The sequence below is a fragment of the Heptranchias perlo genome, chromosome 38 (genome assembly GCF_035084215.1).
Source record: "Heptranchias perlo isolate sHepPer1 chromosome 38, sHepPer1.hap1, whole genome shotgun sequence".
Taxonomy (NCBI): domain Eukaryota; kingdom Metazoa; phylum Chordata; class Chondrichthyes; order Hexanchiformes; family Hexanchidae; genus Heptranchias; species Heptranchias perlo.
In genome coordinates, this window is record NC_090362.1 from 12,502,808 (window position 1) to 12,523,380 (window position 20,573).

Genomic DNA, 20,573 nt, shown 5'->3' on the forward strand with positions numbered 1-20,573 from the left:
GAAGTTCATCTGAATCCTAATGCATATCATCAGTCAAATATTTACCGTACGAGATGAAAGATGAGTCGTTCTAGTGTGTTGATGTGGGTCCGTGACAACTGATCAATTATGGAGTAAACACCCCGAATTATTTCCTTTCTGTCCTGTAGACCTGTGATCATACAAAAGAATCTTTTACCTCATCTGAAGCCGCATCTCAATCACCTAGTGGCAAATTGCACCAAGACTGAATGCCAAGCTGTAATTCTGCTAGTCATTTACTTATATTGTGACATGCTTCATCATACAGAACAAGGAAATTCCAGGTTCCGTTCCTGTTCCATGGCAAGTCAGCTAATTAGCCAATGTGACAGTAGGGATGTTGGCTTCAGCACTCCTGAGTTGGGGAGAGGAAAATGAGCCAGAATTCCCGTTCTTGATCATTATCCCGCAACTCTGGCCAGAAAGTGCACATGTGGGCATTGGGTGAGGAGAGGATTGAGTTCAGCTGTGATGCACTCCATGTTAAATAACCAGATGACACATACATGAGGAATGACCACTTAAGGTGAGGCGCAAGAGGGCTGTTGGCACCAGTAAAACAATACCCCAGCAACAGTAAGCCCTGTCAGGAAGGATGGGGACACGGGGTGGTTGGGGGAGGGAAGGGAAGCAACATCAGATGGATTCTATCAAATGTACAGGATAACACATAGGCTGGAGCAAGATAACAATTGGATACCTTGAGCAGTTAATTAGCTGTCTCAACAAGATGTTTTATTGGATAATGGTCAGGTGACTGCTGTTTGCACATCACGATTAAAAAAAGACACATTTATATGACGCCTTATCATGTCTCGCAGATGTCTCAAAAGTGTTTCACGTATAATTAATTACTCTGAAATCCAGTGACTGTTCTAAACTCACAGCAAGTTCTTATTAACAGCAATGAGATGAGTTCAGTTAATCTGTCCCCTTGTAATGTTGATTGAAGGAGGAATATTGGCCAGGATATTTGGAGACCTTCCTGCTTTTTTGGGAGCTGCTACCTTCCAGTTTGATTTCTCCAATGCTCACCTCACTGGCTTCCCAAGCTCAATAGTAGAAAAAGACAAACGTGTCCAGCACTCTGCCACTCTTATCCTATCCTGCACTATCAATCCTCATCCTTGCTAACCTCCAATGGCTCCCCATTCCACAGTGCATTGACTTCAAAAACATAGTCTTTGTTTTCAAATTCTTCTACAGCCTCACTCCAACCGAGTTGTACGATCTTCACCTGCCCTACATTCCTGCTCATAACCTCAGCTCTTCAGAGTCTGGTCTGCTGCGCGTTCTCCCCCACCCCATCAGTAGCAGAACCTTCAGTCAGCATAACTCCACACTCTAGAATTGTCTTCTAAACTCCCCACCTCCAAAAGTCTCCTCAAAACCTACCTCTTTAACTGTGCCTTTGGAAACCTCATCACCCAAGTCCTTCCCTTCTCCTGCATAGATTCCTCGTTTCCTCCCACCCCAATAAAGCACCTTGAAAAGTTTTGTTGATGAAAGGTGCTACAAAGTGCAAGCTGTTGTTGCAGTAAAATGTCATGGGATTTAGCATCCTGAACCACCAGATGGATCCTTAGCTTAAAATCTAATCCAGCAATGCAGCACTCCTTCAGTACTGCACTGGCGTGTCAACCTAGATTATATGCTCAAATCCTGGAGTAGGGCTTGAACCCACAACTTTCTGACTCCGAGGGAAGAGCTACTAATTGAGTCAAAATGACACTTCAGATTAAGCCAGAAACAAGCTTATTTTACTGGATACACAAGGGATTGATCACTGCAGCTAAATATTACACTACTAGAAAAGGCCATCTACCAGTTGAATGCTTTTTTTCTCACTAATTTTGTGTTTTGCTGAAATGACTGCATTCCATTTATATGATTCACAGAGAACTGGGGTTACAACTCCTGCTTACCCATTGCTCGCAGACACTCATCGTAGAGTTCAAAGGTCATCAACGGATTAGGCAAGTCCCTCAGCCACTGTTTGAAAACACTGGCGATAACATGAATGTTATACTCGTCCAGATTCATGCTGTTAACATCTGCAGGAAAAAATTCCAGTCAGTCCAGAAACAAAGAAATTGAGGTTGGGTTTTACTCTTCCCCCTCATCCTTCTACAAATAGAAATGTGAACCATCCAAGTCCAATATTTTTTTAAAATTCATTCTCGGGATGTGGGCATTGCTGGCAAGGCCGTTATTTATTGCCCATCCCTAGTTCCCATCGAGAAGGTGGTGGTGAGCCGCCTTCTTGAACCGCTGCAGTCCGTGTGGTGAAGGTGCTTCCACAGTACTGTTAGGTAGGGAGTTCCAGGATTTTGACTCAGCAACAATGAAATATAGAAATATACCCCATCATTATAACATTTTTATTAATAGCCCTTGATAATATTCACAAAACTCTAGTACAAAGATGTTCATTGCTCTATATTAAGTTTTGTAGGATTCAGTTTCAAGTTTACTGATACTCACTGTACACTGCAGAACAGATTCTGTCCTACTGAGCTGCGAGAACCTGTCAATGTACCCCACTCCATTTGTGAACCATTCTTACCCGTGTCCAGGCCCTGTTTGAGCTCCTTGATTTTGTTGGTCGATCCTGACTTCCTATAGATTCCCTCGGTATACAGGCCATGCATTTCAATGTAATTGATCAATTTCTCCACCACCAGTGGAACTGTCCTCTCGTCGTTGGTTAGTCGGGAGACCTCCACTCCAAACTGCCGAGACGACAGCTCAGGGTCATACTGTGAGCCAATGAGAAGACAAAAGTGTGAGACATTGGCAGCCAAATTTAATTAGTTCAAATTCCTCCCATGTCTCAGCTGGTAAAATACGCTGCCCAATATGAAGTGAGTAATAAAGGCCCCAGCTTTCATCTCCAGTGAGTTGAGTCAGCTGGCAGTAGGAGCGCTATAATTAGCCTCAGCACTCCAGGTTGGAGGAAAAGGTAAATCAACCACAGGTCCTGATAATTTTATAGTGCTTCCTCCTGCAAAATGCACGTACGCGTATACAGATGTTGGTAAAGATAAGACTAGGTGCACAACTGAACTGCCTGCCAATGCTCGCTATCTAAGGCCTTATGTGAAGAACAGCAATTTGGGCAGTGTACTGATGGACAGCCAGCACCCATAGAATTACATGTTAGCAAAAGTCAGCACCTTCAGGGCAGGGATGGAGAAAATGGGATCAGTGGAGTGGACAGAAAACTCTCACACCTCAAGCAAGGGCCACTTATCCAGATTAGCCTGTCAAAGACAAAAAAATGAAACACAAGCCTACTTACAGAGAAGTAGTCACTGCTTTAAATTATACCTCTTTTCATGTTGCAGACAGAATCCATTTTGGATTGGTTCATCAGAACTGGACTCAATCTAGTTTAGCTCCACTTACACATCAATTTCCCTCTAAAGCAGGACATACATTGGACTATCTCAAAACTATTGTCCCCTAAAACATCATACCCATCGGATAATAAGTATCCTTCATAAACCTCACTCCAATTTTCTATCTTCCTCTGCTGGCGGTGTAAATTCATGCTCAAGTGTGATTCCCCATGCGCCTGTCACACTCAGTGCTTTCTCCTCATACCCACTTAGATTCTGCATTGTACCACATAAACAAGGCGATGGGTTCAAATCAGTTTCTTTCAGGAAACTAACCAATATTATTGTGGTAAAGCAGCCACTTCAAAATGAAATATTGCTTGCTGCTGCCTTTTTGATGTGTAGCAGAAGAATCGAACAAACAATTTGCTTTCTTTTATAGTGAACTTTAGTGCAGAGGAAGCATGTGTTCAGCACTAAATCAAACACCTAAATCACACAAGTAGGGTATTAAGCATTGTTCACAGACCAATTTACAGCCATGAAAATTTGGCAATTTACACAGAGAAAAAAGGTTGTAAAATCTCCAATAAAATCCAGATAGGGAATTTTATGTACTGGCCGTTTACTAATATTTCCAATATAAGGCCACTTACTTGACTACTTTACTGGCTTTTACAGGAATCCCTCTATATTTTGCTGTTAGATTATTAAAATTCAATATCCTTCGGTAAAATCAACCGCAGGAAGCTGCTAATTTTATTGCTGTGCTAAATGGGATTTTAGACAAAGCGCTTTTTAGACTTTGATTACAGAGGATGTGGTGTAGAATTGAAGCCTGAAAGTACCTGCACTCTCTGTACATTTGCTTCTTAACTGCAGTGCAGGAAAGGTGCCAGCATTCCACTCCATCCAACTTAAGATGCAAAGGCGAGATTCTCCCACTCAGCTGTGCTTGTAAATATAAACTACCCTATTTTTATTCCGATGGCAGCAGAGACCTTTTTTTTGCGTGTATCTCATAAGATACCATCAGGTTTCTGTCTAAAAGTAAAAACACAGATCTGGATTCTCTTACTCATATCAGCGGGAACCAGGAAACGGGACAGTAGCGCACAGAATCCCCAGGCCTCCATTTGAGCACTGCTCCGCCACAACCTTTAAAAAATATTGTTCCCAGGATTTGTGCGGTCCATCCCTAGTTGCCCTGACAAGGCAGTGGTGGGCTGCCTTCATCACAGAAACTGTTTTTACAACAAAGTGGCTTGCTCGGCTACTTCAGAGGTGTGGAACTGGAGTTATGTATAGACCAGACTCGGTTAGGGCGGCAGGTTCCCTTCCCTGAAGGACATGAGTGAACCAGTTGCGTTTTAACAACAACCCAGCAGCTATAAGAATCATATTTTGTCTGGTGAGCTCATAAATTATCACATTACCAGGGCCTCCTTAGCAAATATCAAAGTGGCCTTACATTGCCAATGCACTTCATAAACTAGTCCTAAACATTAGTGAAGAGTCCTGAAAACTTCAAGCAGCAATATTAGCTTGTTCAAAAAGGAAAGTACAAATTCTGGAAATCTTATTTCTAGAAAATGTTCAAAATACATAACAAATCAATCAGCATCTGATCGAGGATTATACCCAAAACATTAGGCAATCTTTCTCTTTCAGATGCCCATTAACCTACTGTGCATTTGCAAAGTTGTCTACGTTTGTTCCAAAATTTACTTTGTCTGTCTCAATTTTTATTTTGTGATTTTATTTTATTTGCTACCTCATCATCAATCACTCCCAGGGCAGGTACAGCAGAGCGTAGATACAGAGTAAAGCTCTCTCTGCATCGTCTCGTCAAACACTGTACAGGGACAGATTACATACCAAGTAAAGCTTCCTCTACACTGTCACTCAGATAGGATGGAAAGCAAAGTTCTTTCTGCTGTGCCTTAAATGTGCTGTAAATAGACTTTAGCAGTGCACACCAGTGTGAATTTTTCCATGTCACACACCAGCTACTCCATGTGAACTGAATCGAGACTATCCAAACTAATTTCACTTAAAACCGACAGAGAGCAGAGACTTCTCATTTATATGTCGAGAGCGGATTTGAACCCAACACTCCTAAATCTATTACCGATACAACCCACACTATCGTGCTCTTCAACTTTGTTTTCTTCATGCTGCAAGGTAAGTAAGGGAATGTTGGTTGTACCTACAGCTTATGTCACAACAAACCTATGTCTCATTGCACTTTCATGTCATTGGCTATGTTCAGGGCTGTTTTTGAGTTGTCAGGTTTTTTTTGAAACTGTAGCTGGTTTGAAGTTGATGTGCACGACCTCATCGGGTCATTGAGCACACCCTGGTGAAGCCTGAACAAAAAAGATTATTTAAAAATGCAAACTCATCATTCACACAGCACTCCATAAAATGGTTCTGAAGCTATGCTAATTCAAGACTCCTTACCTTTTTGGAGCATCTGATGGTAGTTTTCAAGCAGCACTTCCTATGGCAGGCATACCTACACACTGAAAAAAGAAGTGGAGTAGTGGACTAAGTTGCTAAATTGTTTCATGAGAACACGCATAAAGAGATTGATATTTAAAGTTAACTTTGAAAGGTTTGTTACTCATTTGACTAGAAAATGCTTAAATGCACTACAAATGGTGGTCTTATACTCCAAACACCAACGTTTGATAAGGGCTTGGCCCATTATCCCACATACATCTATACAGACAAATTGGGCACAATTAAAAATTAGGAAGTTATTATATGAAGGGAGGACAGGTGGAATTTTTTCACCCAAACAGTAATAGAATTGTGGAATACGTTTCCAGGGAAGGACAGTAGGCCATTGAAGTGGACAATACAAATGGTCCTCATGAGACAATTAAATGCATTTCTGGAGAGAGACGGGAGGGGGGGGGGGGGCGCGGCGCGACGGGATGGGGGGGCGCGGCGCGACGGGACGGTGGGGGGGGGAACGTATCAAAAAGTATGTCGAACCCAAAAGATTTTCCCCGTTCTTAAATTCTGCTGCAATATTTGTAGGGACACTTACGCTTGCAGACACAGGCTCTGTCCATCATCCAGATGAGGGAGGAGCAGCACTCGCAGTAGGTAGGAATACTGTACTGTGTCGACTTGAAAATGTGACCATTGTACTCTTCCACCTGTAATCAGACATACTCGGCTGCTTACAATCATTCACATTGAAGACCAGTGATAAAGTAGAGGTCAAAAAAAATATGTATCATTCCTGTTACTTCAATAGAAAATCAATCGCAGCACACCTACTGCACTGGAACTATGGTCACACAAAGTGATAGAGCAGGAGGATTCCTGAAAATAGACACCCTTAAGCATTAAAACAAACTTCACATTTGTATTATTTTAACATAAACTGCACGTCAGAACATATTATCAGATTGAATTAAAAAGTACTGAAATTCTATAGATGAGAAATGAACAAAATGCTGCTCCACAATGCTCAGATAACAGACAATAGATTTTTAAAGTTAACCCACAAGTAAATGTATGTTCATGTTAGATTACATGTCATAGATGTAAGGAATCTTACAACACCAGGTTATAGTCCAACAGTTTTATTTGAAAATCACAAGCTTTCGAAGGCTTTCTACTTCGTCATGTCATAGGTATGATGTGGAGATGCCGGTGATGGACTGGGGTGGACAAATGTAAGGAATCTTACAACACCAGGTTATAGTCCAACAATTTTGTTTTAAAATCACAAGCTTTCGGAGATTATCCCCTTCGTCAGGTGAATGAGTCCTTCACCTGACGAAGGGGATAATCTCCGAAAGCTTGTGATTTTAAAATAAAATTGTTGGACTATAACTTGGTGTTGTAAGATTCCTTACATATGTCATAGGTATAACCTTCCTTAATCTTTGTCAGTGGTTTAATCGTCCCGTATCTATTAAAAGGCTGTTATCCAAACCGGCAGGGTGAAGGCAGAATAGAACACACCAGGGCATTTGCCCATTAAAAGTTAAAAGGAGCTGCATCAGTCACATGATCCACCCCTCACACATCATATACAGTGCCTCGATCTGGGAGCATACAATGTTCTTTTGGAAGGAGGTGGCAAAGAGACCAAGTTGATGTAAGGAATACACATACAAAATAAGCTGCATGTATAGTAAATCAGAGCGAGCCAAGGGGCACGTAGAGATGGACCTTTGTACATGGAGGCTGAACTACATTCAAATGAGTGAGACCCTACCTAATCTAATTAATCTAACATTCTTTCTCGTAGAAATAAATTATCCTAAAGTAATACAGAAAAGCAGAGGGGAGGGGACTTAACATTGACAGCAGCTGCAAGCAATACAACATCAAGAACGCCTGATGGCTTGAGTTGTTAAATCAAGACATTAATCCTTTGTGAATGCACGTAAATTTCTCCATATAACTGCCCTGTAGACAGTGACTGTAGCACAAGTGGAATGAGCTAAACTATTCTTGATGAATCACAACCAGCTAAACACCAAGGTATGTGCCACTACACAGCAGAATGTGTCAACATTTCCCAAAGTAGCAGTGAAATGAACTTCAGAGATGATGAACTGTAAGTGACAAGAAGCAGGATATGTTAGTAACTGGATAGAGAATAAAACCATATGACAAGAAAACCAACAATCAAGATCAACCTTTAATTAAACTCGTTGAGCTGTTGGGTATTTTCTGTGTAGCGCCCATGTACAGTTGGCGGTTTACAAGCACTCAAACAAGCGAGTCTCAGAAGCAATTAGTGTTTTGTGAATCCTAATCCAAAAACCGATTATACACCACTTTAAAAGTTTCTATGTTACGAGCCATGTGAACCTCCCTGGGGAGGAGGTTTATAGCACAACATATGGCCAATTTAATCATACACTAGGCACCAATGCTAGATATCAATCTGGGAATTAAGCAGCATGCTTTAAACGGGAATGGTGCAAACATCATAAGCAATGTTTACAAGGTCACTGCAACCTGGGAATATTAGAAATCCGAAGCTTCATTATCAACACTTCTGATTTCTCTAAAATGATGTACGTGTTTTGGCCATCTCTTAGGGGTGGGAGGGGCAAGAAGTTTGAAGCACAGAAAAGGGGAGATGCCCTGGATTTGAATAGAAATGTACTTGACGTTTTGAAAATACCACCATCATTCAAATTATAGTTTCTAACATGTTTTTGATGCCACAATGTTACTTGTGTGATTTTTCCTTCCCACTTGCTATCATCATGGCTTCCTGGAGCTGCTATGCAGTTTTTTTCCCCAAGGAGGAATAACAGGCTATTGATGAGGTAACATACAAGTACAAAAAAAGAATGAGAGGTAGACAGGCAAACAGAGACACAGACAGAGAGACAGACAGATGGCTGGTATCGTGGTATGTAAATGATGATTCAATTTGAAGGATACAATCAATCCCCACATAATAATTTCAGGTGAATGACCCAGTAGTACCTGGAGGAGAGCTGCCTGCTCAGTCTAGAAATAAGTGCAGTCGGAAAATGCTAATAGAACACAAGGACTTCGCATAAAAACCGAGCACAGAATATGACAGGGGAATCAGACGATATTTAATTACTTACAATGTCAGTTTCTTTTTTCCGTCTCTTCTTTCTTTCGATTTTTTGCACCTGAAAAACAAAGTTGAATTTTGAAGAGAGTGAACGTGTGTGTACATGCATGCACCCACGCCCATGTTTCTAAGCAACAGATGTCCAGGAAAACACACAAGCTAGTACGTACAACAGAACACATGCTGCACTGTTCGAAATAACAAATCTGATCAATCTAGAGCTTCTTATTTTCCCCACAATTTTCTCTCCTTCTTGAACAGGTTGACTCCTGAGGTTTGGTTTCACAGATGCCAGCAGTCATCTAAATAGGTATTCTACACATGCCAGCCCAGACAATGTGTTGGCAGGCTACTTTCAACCATGGAGATAATGACATATGAGCTAAATCCTGTCCTCACCCAACATCTGTAGGAGGGGTCACTGGATTGCAATCAAGAGCAGGATTTCTGGATGATTTTTCCCACCTCACACTCCACGCCATCCCAGTTGTTATCAACTAACTCGGCACAAACGTGGAATTGAACAAGTGACTTTCTGGATTGAATGGCTTAGTGAACACCGGATGGCGCCCATACCCATTAAGCCAATCGGGGGAGATGTAGTTCTGGTTTGAATGCCTTTTTCGAACTCCTACACTAATTTCCTCCACCCTGTATCCTCAACTCACCAACCATTATCTTATTGAATGGCGGAGCAGGCTCCAGGGGCCGCATGGCTTACTCCTGCTCCTATTTCTTATGTCTGCTACTTTAAACCATTCTTTTCCAAGACCTTAAGACTGTGGAACTTCCTCAGTCCTCCCTTCCCACGGTCATTTAAGATCCAAGCTTGGTGTCACCCAACTACTACTTCTTGATTTACCTCGCTTTCTGTGTTACTCATTTCAATCTTAGTGGTGCCCTACATTGTGGATCTTGGCTTTTCTCAAAAATAGTTTGTTCAGAGTATGGATTGAATGCTTTATACTTCTCACCTTTCCTGTGTTGCTGTCCAGAGTTTTGTATTCTATCATAAACTCATCCAGGAACACTTTAAAGGTGTTGACCCATACTTTGACAGGTGACTCATTCCAATCCCGCCGCTCCTGCCTCATTGTCTTCTCCAGAATCTGCTCAAACAGTGCGTACAGATCTTTGTACCGGATGCTCTTCCCATCGTCCATCTGCAATAGAAGCAGCATTACAACTGATTAAAAAGGAAAGAGCGTCATGGTTACGTTCTGGCAAGGGCCCCCTCTAATGGTGTGGGCTTCGTTCAACCAATCCTACGTACCCAGCACATAAGTTAAGAACAAGTTGCTCCATCCTAGAACATAGTGATGAATCACCATCAGCTTGAACAATTTTTTTTTACAAAACAGAAATGCATAGATGGGGCTTAGGGCATTCTACAGAACCAGAACAGGAAACTGTAACCCAGAAAATTAAAAAGCAAAATTGGCAACTATTCATTATACCATTTACTGCTTATTGTGAACGTTGCACTGCACAGCCCACCCCATGTAACATATGCCAAAATCCTGGCCGATCTGAACCTGCACTCACCGCTAAAGCTGTTGAGTAAGAGTTGAAGATATTTAAGCGGAACTCCTTAAGAGATTTCTTAAAAACAACATCCACAAATGTATCTTTCTTGCAGTCATCAGTGTCTAGTTCAGTGATCTGTAAAGGCAATGCAAAAGAATAGAATATTCCTTTAAGTATGAATGAGAACTCTGGTGTACATTAGAATATGCACTTTCTGTTCAATTATTTTTCATGAATTTTGTGCACAATAAAGTGAGGGATATTTGTGGTGCAAATGAAAAACTTCAATTTCACACCCTAGTACTGGTATTAAGCACTCTCATAGCAGTTAGCTACAAAGTAAAACTTTCTCCATCCTACCCAAACAGCATAACTCCCCCCCACTCCCACCACCTCAGAGGATTGCTCTCTTGCTACATCAGTGTGCCATTTTCTCATTTCTCAGGCCAGCCTTTGCCCAGTAGGAACCGGGTTGTGAATGTCCAAAACTCATTTGATGTAGGGCCCTTACTGTAGGACAGACAAACGACTCATTCTATCAGTCTGGGGTGGCTGTGCATCTACATCCCAGAGACAAAAGGCCATGCCCCAATTCACTACTCCACCTAGCCCCCTGAAAATTAATTTTACAGCTTTGTCCACGGGGACCTGAGACTGGATGAACTTGTGGCTTCACACTTACCTTCTTCTGCAGGAATTCGTTCATACACTTGAAATCATTGGCACTGGTAATGATCTGTAAGACGTCGTGCTGCCACTGTATGGGTTCCAGGCCCACGTTACTGATTTTCACACTCCTTCTTCTCTTTACTTTTGGTGACGGCTCTTTGTTCTCCTTAAACTCTTTCCCACGCTCTAATCCTAAATCGGGACTCCTGGGAGGAGTCAGGTTATGAGGGATGGGATCCTGACCTGAAGAATAACAGAAAAATCCAATTAATCATTAAACCATTCTATGCAGAGAGGTAGAGGTACCTGTTATATATTTTTGTCATCAAGCAACCTTTCAAGGCAGTGTTAACTCACCATTTATGCAAAGCTACAATCCTGAGGTTTCTCTCAGGAATGTTTCACCAAAGTTTTGGGAAGTGGGTCTGTGCTTGCAATTCCGTACACAGTGAGCTCCCAATTACAATCGTGTTACTTTGGAGAAGTTGCTAAGTGAAGGCCAAGCACTTCCCCATAGGAAGAGAAAGAAAAAGCGTCACGGTATATAATTTTATTAAATAGTTTCATTTTAATAGAGTCCTTTCACCTGCTGCATCCAAGTGGGGATAGCCCTGCCTCCTAAATGCATCCCAACCCTTCTTTTGATGGCGACCAAGAAAAAGAGACTGACGTCCAGTTGCTTCTTCATTCTAGTATTTAACATATTTGACCCTTGACCTTTTAATTGTTGATCTCCCCTTCCCTCTCAGTTTTGGTCAGTCCTTTAAGGGCGCTTGCCTGCCTTCCTTTTTCAGTTTGACAAACCCTTTCAGACCCCGATAGACCTGCAGTCCATTTTGTTTCAAATTTTCAGCATTTGAAGGGTGCATTTTTAAAATTGGAATCCCACCTTCATTAACATTCCAAATCAATCAGGTATATTAGTTAAATCAGAGTTTGGGACTTTACATACACATGCACCCATGTGTTGTGCTCCATTTCAAATTCACCTGTTATTGTGCACAATCATGTTCAATGAGATAAATTCGATTCTGTAACCAAGGAGCTTGAAAATACTAAACCACTCAGCTAGTACCTAATCCTTCAGTCTGTTCAAAGACCCCTAGTTCCGTATAAAATCTGTAAGAACACAAGTCTAGGATGAGAAAATGCCTTTCGGATCATCCCACTAGTACTCCAACTCACCCAACTTAATATTTGGCTGCATTCCGAACTCTCCTAATGAAATTGGCTTCAGATTCAATAATCCTGTTGCGTATTTCAAGACAGAACCTGCACGTTCTTACACTATAGCTGAGTGGGAGAAGGCATTTGACTGTAACCTTAGATGAATCTGGACAAACCTGAAATCTGACTTATACAGTGCTCTCATCCATTGTGGGTGTGATCTCCATTATGTTGCAAGTTATTCTTTGGTTCTTATTTCCAACCTACAAGCCCTTTTAAATTAGCCTTTCCATAGTTCTTTCATTCCACCGCTTTCTCTGCGTATTTGCTGCGGAGGATAATTCAGCATTAATGTCCTCTCCTAAATTATCCTTTGCATTCAAATTAAGACACTTCAGTGCCTGAGCATGCAAATTCTGTCTTGAAATTGGCAGCAGAGATTTTGCTAGGATTATAATGCCTAAAGGCAGTGGAGTTAAAGACATTAGGGTAGTCCAAACTGCAGCTGAACGCTGCACTGGATAAGCTGGAGTACTAAAAGGATGTGCTTGATGGCAATGAATGGCACTTTTCTTGTCCTACACCTTTTCATATGCTCGCCCTGTGTCCCGGCCAATGGTATTCCAATAAGGAAGGGAGAAAAAAAATCACAGAGTGTGTTTGTCACTCCAGTGGATATGGCAAAGTAATAAAATTTTTGTCAAGTTTGAATGAAAGGAGTCAGAAGGCTGTGAGTTTAAGGTTCACTACATGACGACGGCATAATCTAGGTCAAGGGCCAGATGTAACCCCCAGGCCTTGGCAATCGAGCCGTCAAAGCCCAGGCAACTTAGTCCTTTTTGTGCTTCTATTTCTTATTCGCTGGTTTGCACTGTTTGAATTTCATGGACCTAAGAAGTTTGTAAAGAGTTGTTTTTAACCACTTTTGCCTCATTAGTGGATAACTCCTAAATCAGAACAAGATCAGTTAGTACCTACAGCCTTAGATATATGCAAACTGATGGAAAAATTGATTCAGACTTCATATGTGGTTTTTGAAGCTCCATGGTACGAATGTATGCGGCTGAAGATAACAAAAGCTCAACACCCTGATCTAGGCTAACAATCTGCAGTTTTGGAAGCACTGTTCTTCAAATGAGATGTTAAATATCTGCCTGTTCCAATGATTCATTTGGATGAATAACTTCTATAATACTATTTGAAGAGGAGCAGGGGTTTATCCCATGTCCTGGCCAATATTTTTCCCCAACAACACCAAATACAGATTAGAAGGTAATTCCTATTTGTGACATCTTGCTGTGCATAAAATGCCTTTTGCGTACCAGTGACAGCATTCCAAAGTAATTCACTGTACGCAAAGTGTTTTGAGAGGTTTCCGAGTGATTTGGTGAAGTGCTAGATAAATGCAAACTGTTATTTTTAAATGTTCAATGGTTTATCATCTGTTATTTACCTTTAAATGCACTCTCCCTTCCTTCTATCAGCGATAGACTGAGTGAGGTCTCACTGGGTTTCAGCTCTCTCCTCCACAGTGGTCCCTGTACATCCTGATCCATACTGAGCTCCTGGAGCTCTGACTGAGTAGCCAGTTTTTCTCTCGACAGCTTCTTCTCTCCTTGTTTTCTATTTCCCCAGAATTTCATGCGTCCCTTCACAGGAGCTCTACGAGTGAAAATCAAAAACCAGTTAAAAAAGGGTTCAGTCTAACTAGGATCACACCGATATTAATAGCATACTGCAAATTGGAATTATTTGTTATTTTTCCCGATTCAGAATTTTCAGCTTCACCACTAGATTTATCTCCCATACATGTTTCTGACCGAGAAAACAGATCGGGCCTGCGGATCAATCACATCAAGCACTCCTGTGATCAATTAGAGGTACCAAAAAATGCAAGGTGTTTCAATCTTGTTGGCTATTCATAGATGCTTTTATATTAGGGCGTTGCAGATGACGGGAGACATAAGAGTCACTCGCCATTAGCTGCGCTCCATATTTTAAATACTGTTGTGACAATGTGAGAATATGAGTCTGCCATAAGTAAAGGGAGCCAGTTTCAGTGGAGTAAACATGGTGAGCCAGTCCTCATTTACAATTGAACAATTGGTCTTCCAAATTAAACAGGTGGGTCCAGCCTGACTGGCACCTGACTGGAAACTAAAAGGAATAGTGGGGTGCAGAACTCACTCTCTATAGATAGGAACAGTGGGAAATCAGAAATGTAAAGGAACCTTATGGACTCCTTCAATTGCCTGAATAAAGTTCTGGCTTTTCCTTGAAACACAACAGAATTTTGCAGTCACTGTCAAGAGGCAGCAAGTTTCAGAATGTATGCAAATTTAAAACCCAGCAGATATTTATATTTTTTTCTTATCATTACTGTTAGATCCATTTGTTTCCAACACTGGAACTAATTATTGTAGCTGCAGTCTGAACAAACAGTAGCACACAGTATCCTTCCATCACTTTTACAGGAACATATGCAACTGACATCAACGTTTGGTGATGTATCATGGAATGCAGGAGAGGAAGGTCAAGTGAGGAGGCAACGCAATGTGCTCTTAAAGCTGCAGGATTTCCAAAACCTGGTTTATATTATTATTCATACTATTTAGAGAATGAAAGAACAAATCAGTGTACACAATAAAAAGTTCTTTAAGGCTATTTTTGGTTCCAATTTTCTTCCTTTGTCTACTAAAGACACAGTTTGGTTTTTCAAGCACCAGCAGCTGAGTCAGCTCACCCAGGAGGTTGCTTTTCACTTGTGAGCCTAGCCAGCAAGTGCCAGCAATCTACTCTCTTGTGGAAGTCATCACAGCCAATTCAAATCCAATTCTCACCCAACATGCACAAACAAATACTTTCCAACATGGGTTGCTGGATAGCAATCAGCATCAGGACCTCCAGGTAATTGTTCCACTCTCCAGCCCATCCAGGGTGCTGAAACCAGATGTAGCACCCCAAATACTGCCCAGCTGAGATCAGCACAAATCTGTTATAAAAGGTCTCCTCACTCATTACCTGCCGTCCAGGACACTACTCTTCTGTACAGGGTCCAATCTGCCCAACTCATCTTGAGACTGTGCCTTGTGCAGTTTCTTTTGGTCTTCATTTCTAGTAGACTGCATCTGCAAGACAGAGTACAAGCTAGCACCATCGAGACCATCGCCAATCCTTGCCTACTGTTGAGCTGATGGCTCACTGATACAATAATTTATAAAGCCTATTTATGGACAAGATAACAAACCTTAATAAAACTAACTGACTAACTGCTTGAACGGTCAATAAAACCCAGAGGCAACAAAGTTCAATTGCATTGTAGTTACAAAACTATAAAACGTGTACAGCTTTGTCCATATTCCAGTTGCAGAATTTTACATTCAGATGCATTTTGGTCAATGGAATAAAAGTAATTGGATTGTAATTCAAAAAAAAAATACAATACCAATCAATGGTACTATTGTTCAACAACGATTATTCAGTTGTATCATTGAAATATCATTCAATGAAAGGGAAGGATTGAAGATCATGCACAAGAACATAGAAACATAGAAAATAGGGGCAGGAGTAGGCCATTAGGCCCTTGAAGCCTGCTCTGCCATTCAATATGATCATGGCTGATCATTTATCTCAATACCATATTCCCGCTCTCTCCCCATACCTCTTGATGCCTTTTGTGTCTAGAAATCTATCTAGCTCCTTCTTGAATATATTCAGTGACTTGGCCTCCACAGCCTTCTGTGGCAGAGAATTCCACAGATTCACCACCCTCTGAGTAAAGAAATTTTTCCTCATCTCAGTCCTAAATGTCCTACCCTGTATCCTGAGAATATGACCCCTCATTCTGGACCCCCCACCCAGGAGAAACATCCTCCCAGCATCCAGTCTGTCTAGCCCTGTCAGAATTTTATATGTTTCAATGAGATCCCCTCACATTCTTCTAAACTCGAGTGAATACAGGCCGAGTCGACCCAATCTCTCCTCATAAGACAGTCCTGCCATCCCAGGAATCAGTCTGGTGAACCTTCGCTGCACTCCCTCTATGGCAAGTATATCCTTTCTTAGGTAAGGAGAACAAAACTGCGCACAATACTCCAGGTGTAGTCTCATCAAAGCCCTGTATAACTGCAGTAAGACATCCTTGCTCCTGTACTCAAATCCTCTTGCAATGAAGGCCAACATTTGCCTTCCTAACTACTTGCAGCACCTGCATGTTTGCTTTCAGTGATTAGTGTAAAGGACACCCAGGACCCTTTGTACATCAACATTTCCCAATCTATTATTATTTAAATAATACTCTGCCTTTCTGTTTTTTCTTCCGAAGTGGATAACTTCACATTTATCCACATTATACTGCATCTGCCATATATTTGCCCACTCACTCAACTTGTCTAAATTACCTTGAAGCCTCTTTGCACCCTCCTCACAACTCACGATCCCGCCTAGTTTTATATCGTCAGCAAACTTGGAAATATTACATTTGGTTCCCTCATCCAAATCATTGATATATATTGTGAATAGCTGGGGCCCAAGCACTGATCCCTGCGGTACCCCACTAGTCACCGCCTGCCACTCCGAAAAGACCCATTTATTCCTACTCTCTGTTTCCTGTCTGTTAACCAATTTTCAATCCATGCCAGTATATTACCACCAATCCCATGTGCACTAATTTTGCACACTAACCTCTTATGTGGGACTTTATCAAAGACCTTCTGAAAATCCAAATAAACCATATCCACTGGTTCTCCCTTATCTATTCTACCAGTTTCATCCTCAAAAAACTCCAGTAGGTTTGTCAAACATGATTTCCCTTTCATAAATCCATGTTGACTTTGTTTAATCCCGTTGATATTTTCTAAGCGTCCTATTATCACATCTTTTATAATAGACTCTAGCATTTTCCCTACTACTGATGTTAGGCTAACCGGTCTGTAGTTCCCTGTTTCCTCTCTCCCTCCTTTTTTAAATAGTGGGGTTACATTTGCCACCCTCCAATCTGCTGGAACTGTACCATAATGTATAGAATTTTGGAAGATGACAACTAATGCATCCACTATTTCCATGGCTACTTCTTTTAGTACTCTGGGATGCAGATTATCAGGCCCTGGGGATTTATCAGCTTTCAGTCCCATTAATTTCTCCAGCACTTTTTTTTACTAATACTAATTTCCTTTAAATCCTCCTTCTCACTAGTCCCTTGGTTCCCTAGCATTTCTGGGAAGTTATTTGTGTCCTCTTCCGTGAAGACAGAACCAAAGTATTTGTTTAATGGCACTGCCATTTCCTTGTTCCCCATTATAAATTCTCCCGTTTCTGACTGTAAGGGACCTACATTTGTCTTCACTAATCTTTTTCTTTTTACATACTTGTAGAAGCTTTTACAGTCCACTTTTATGTTCCTTGCAAGTTTACTCTCATACTCTATTTTTCCCCTCTTAATCAATCTCTTGGTCCTTTTTTGCTGAATTCTAAACTGCTCCCAATCCTCAGGCTTGTTACTTTTTCTGGCAACTTTATGACTCCTCTTTGGATCTAATACTATCCTTAATTTCTTTTGTTAGCCATGGTTGGGCTGCTTTTCCTTTTGTGTTTTAGTGCCAGAAAGGAATGTATAATTGTTGCAATTCATGCATTCGTTCCTTAAATGTTAGCCGTCATGCCTTTTAATGAAGCTTCCCAATCTATCAAAGCCAACTCACTCCTCATACCTTCGTAGTTTCCTTTGTTTAGATTTAGGACCCTAGTTTCGGATTGGACTACTTCACTTTCTGTTTACTTGGTGAATTACATAAACCCTCAAAGAACATTTGCCCTTTGAGAGTTTATGTAATTCACCAAGTAAACATTTTTATTATACAATAGTTTTGTAAACAAGTGATAAGGGCTTGTCTCATCTGATGAGTTATGATGCAATAGTGTTGAATTAACTGTGATAACAGACTAGCGGAACAAAGTTTGCAAAAGCACTTGTGTTGGGTTTTCACTTAGAAAACATGGAGACCACAGAATCCATGTAAATAGCAATTTTATGCCCAATCACAACAACGGCTTAGATATGCACATGATAGTTTGGACACTGGTCGCACTGCAAGTCATAAACGACTCATGATCTTTGTAGGATATTACTGTGCACAAAATAGCTACCATGGCTGCCCACATAACAGTAACTATGCTGAAAAGTAATTTAATAAAGTGCTTTGAAACACTTCTGCGATGTGATAAGCTACTGTATGAATGCAAGTGCTTTCTCATCTTGCCTTCACTATCAAACATTTAAAGAAGGAAAGTTCTAGCATCATCAAATCTGTTGATGACATTAACATCTCCAATGTAGGTGAGAGCAGTAGTATTCAGTGAGCTTTGGTCAAAAAAAAGTAAACCAGCTACAACTACAATTTCTTTGCTGCCACAGGTTACTTTTATTCAGTGCTGTTATCTTAATGTAATAAGCTGGCATGAGGCCTGTAGCCTGTACTGACCAGTTCAGTTCCAAGACCTACTGTGCCATCCTAACCTAGTAGCAAAGTCCCTCTCTCACCTGGAGCCTTTGTTCTTCTTACATTTAGTGCTGAGCAAAGTCATCTTATCCTCAAGTAAAATCTTCCAACACTTCAGTATTCCTCATCAGGTCCAAATGGTAACACTGAGACAGCTTCACACTATTTGAAGTTATGAAGGAAGGCACCAAGGACAAAGGTTATGGCTATTTACAGAATCTGATGGTTAGTTTGGTCATGGATGGAAGATGAGCTATGGTTAAACCACATGATCGTCTTGACAAAGCAAGAAAATGTTCCTTTACCAGAGATATTACATTGCTGAGACTAGGAGACCGCTAACCTGTTCAAGAAGAAAAATAACTAAAATTTTTCCTTTTTTTGGGTATATACTTTTATTTTCATGTGTTTTTTTCTCAATTTACCGTAGAAATATGTTAGATCCTGTTACCAAATGGAAATAGAATCAAGGATTTTCAGTAGACTCCACAATAGCCAAGTTGAACATGGCCTATGCACAGAAAAGGCTTGATGTACTGAAACTCTTCTTCACTTCAAAGTTTCTTAAGTTTGGCTGCAGCACAGGAATGGAAGGGTGCTAATATTGTGTGTTTGAGGGGGTGGGGAGGGGGAAGAGAAAAAGACAGGAACAACATGTGATGCCAGCAAGGCTACCACAAATTAAGCTTTTGAAGGGACTGTCACTAAGACTTGCCCACATTTGACAATAAACCTCTCTTATGTGTATGTGAAGATAACAGATGAGGAAGAATCTATTTTGCGTATGGTACCATAATGCAAGAGTCACAATTTCTAGATGATTGGCATGCAGGTTCTTCAAGAAGCTTGCACTGCTGCAAATGAGACCAGCTGTCAATAGAGAGAAAACCTAATGCTGCAAAATGAATTTGCATTGAACAAGTTATGCAAACAGATTACCAATATGTGTTAAAGGTTTAAAGTGAGACTCATTTCGACATTCTGAATCCACTTTGCAGTGGAGAGGAATTCACACTTTATTAAACTATGCACATAAAACTAACCAAACATTTAACTCAATTAGCATTTAACATAGCGAGGCAGGTATGAGACACATAAATATCAGGTGGAGAAAAGGTGTGGTCTCCTGAGCTTATGGCCAGAGTGAGTCCTTGGGATATTGAAATGCTTCAGTGGATAAAAGCACCACCCGACATGGTACTGAGGCACACACACCAGTAAGGTCCCAGATTTGATCCCTGGTCTGTACTCTGCGCTGGCGGATCTCAGCCAGGGCAACAACGGAGGCGCCACAATTAGCCTCAATGCTGTGGGCTTTGGAGGGAAAAACACAACCAAGTTTGCAGTTCCGGATCGCTCTCTAGTGGCTCTTACTGGAAATTAAGAGAGAGTGGATGTGTGTATACCGTTGCTCAGTTTTGCTAGTTTCTGCTGACATTAATTTCTTCATCATTCCCAGATACTTACTGTAAGGCTCAGAACATAGTCCTGACTAGAGTAAAATGAACTCTTAACCGTTTCACTTTTTAAAAAAAGACTGAAAATTTAAATAACTGTTAAAAGTCTTCCTGGACAGGCATCTCATTTCACATCCCATTTACATAAAACATTCCACGGATTGAGAATTCTCACTGACTGAACAAAGGACGCACAGTTGCAGTGACACCCTGCTCAAGAGCTAACCATGATGTAATGAAACAGCACAGATGATGCATATAGAGGCCAATGGGTGGCACTGTCTCATTAACATCAGCTCAC

The 20,573-nt window shown here is 41.0% G+C and overlaps 1 protein-coding gene across 4 annotated transcripts in view; it reads right to left on the minus strand.

The window, feature by feature from the left end:
- myo9aa (myosin IXAa) overlaps positions 1–20,573 on the minus strand; it is a 268,372-nt gene that overhangs the window by 19,527 nt on the left and 228,272 nt on the right. For all 4 annotated transcript variants that reach the window (XM_067973451.1, XM_067973452.1, XM_067973453.1 and 1 more), the window contains 11 exons: positions 15,340–15,446; positions 13,772–13,980; positions 11,165–11,394; positions 10,501–10,617; positions 9,930–10,118; positions 8,966–9,013; positions 6,421–6,532; positions 5,826–5,887; positions 2,588–2,780; positions 1,947–2,075; positions 46–151 (listed from right to left, as the gene is read on the minus strand). In XM_067973451.1, the coding sequence (XP_067829552.1) occupies positions 46–151; positions 1,947–2,075; positions 2,588–2,780; positions 5,826–5,887; positions 6,421–6,532; positions 8,966–9,013; positions 9,930–10,118; positions 10,501–10,617; positions 11,165–11,394; positions 13,772–13,980; positions 15,340–15,446 (1,502 nt within the window). The remainder of the gene's footprint in view (positions 1–45; positions 152–1,946; positions 2,076–2,587; positions 2,781–5,825; positions 5,888–6,420; positions 6,533–8,965; positions 9,014–9,929; positions 10,119–10,500; positions 10,618–11,164; positions 11,395–13,771; positions 13,981–15,339; positions 15,447–20,573) is intronic.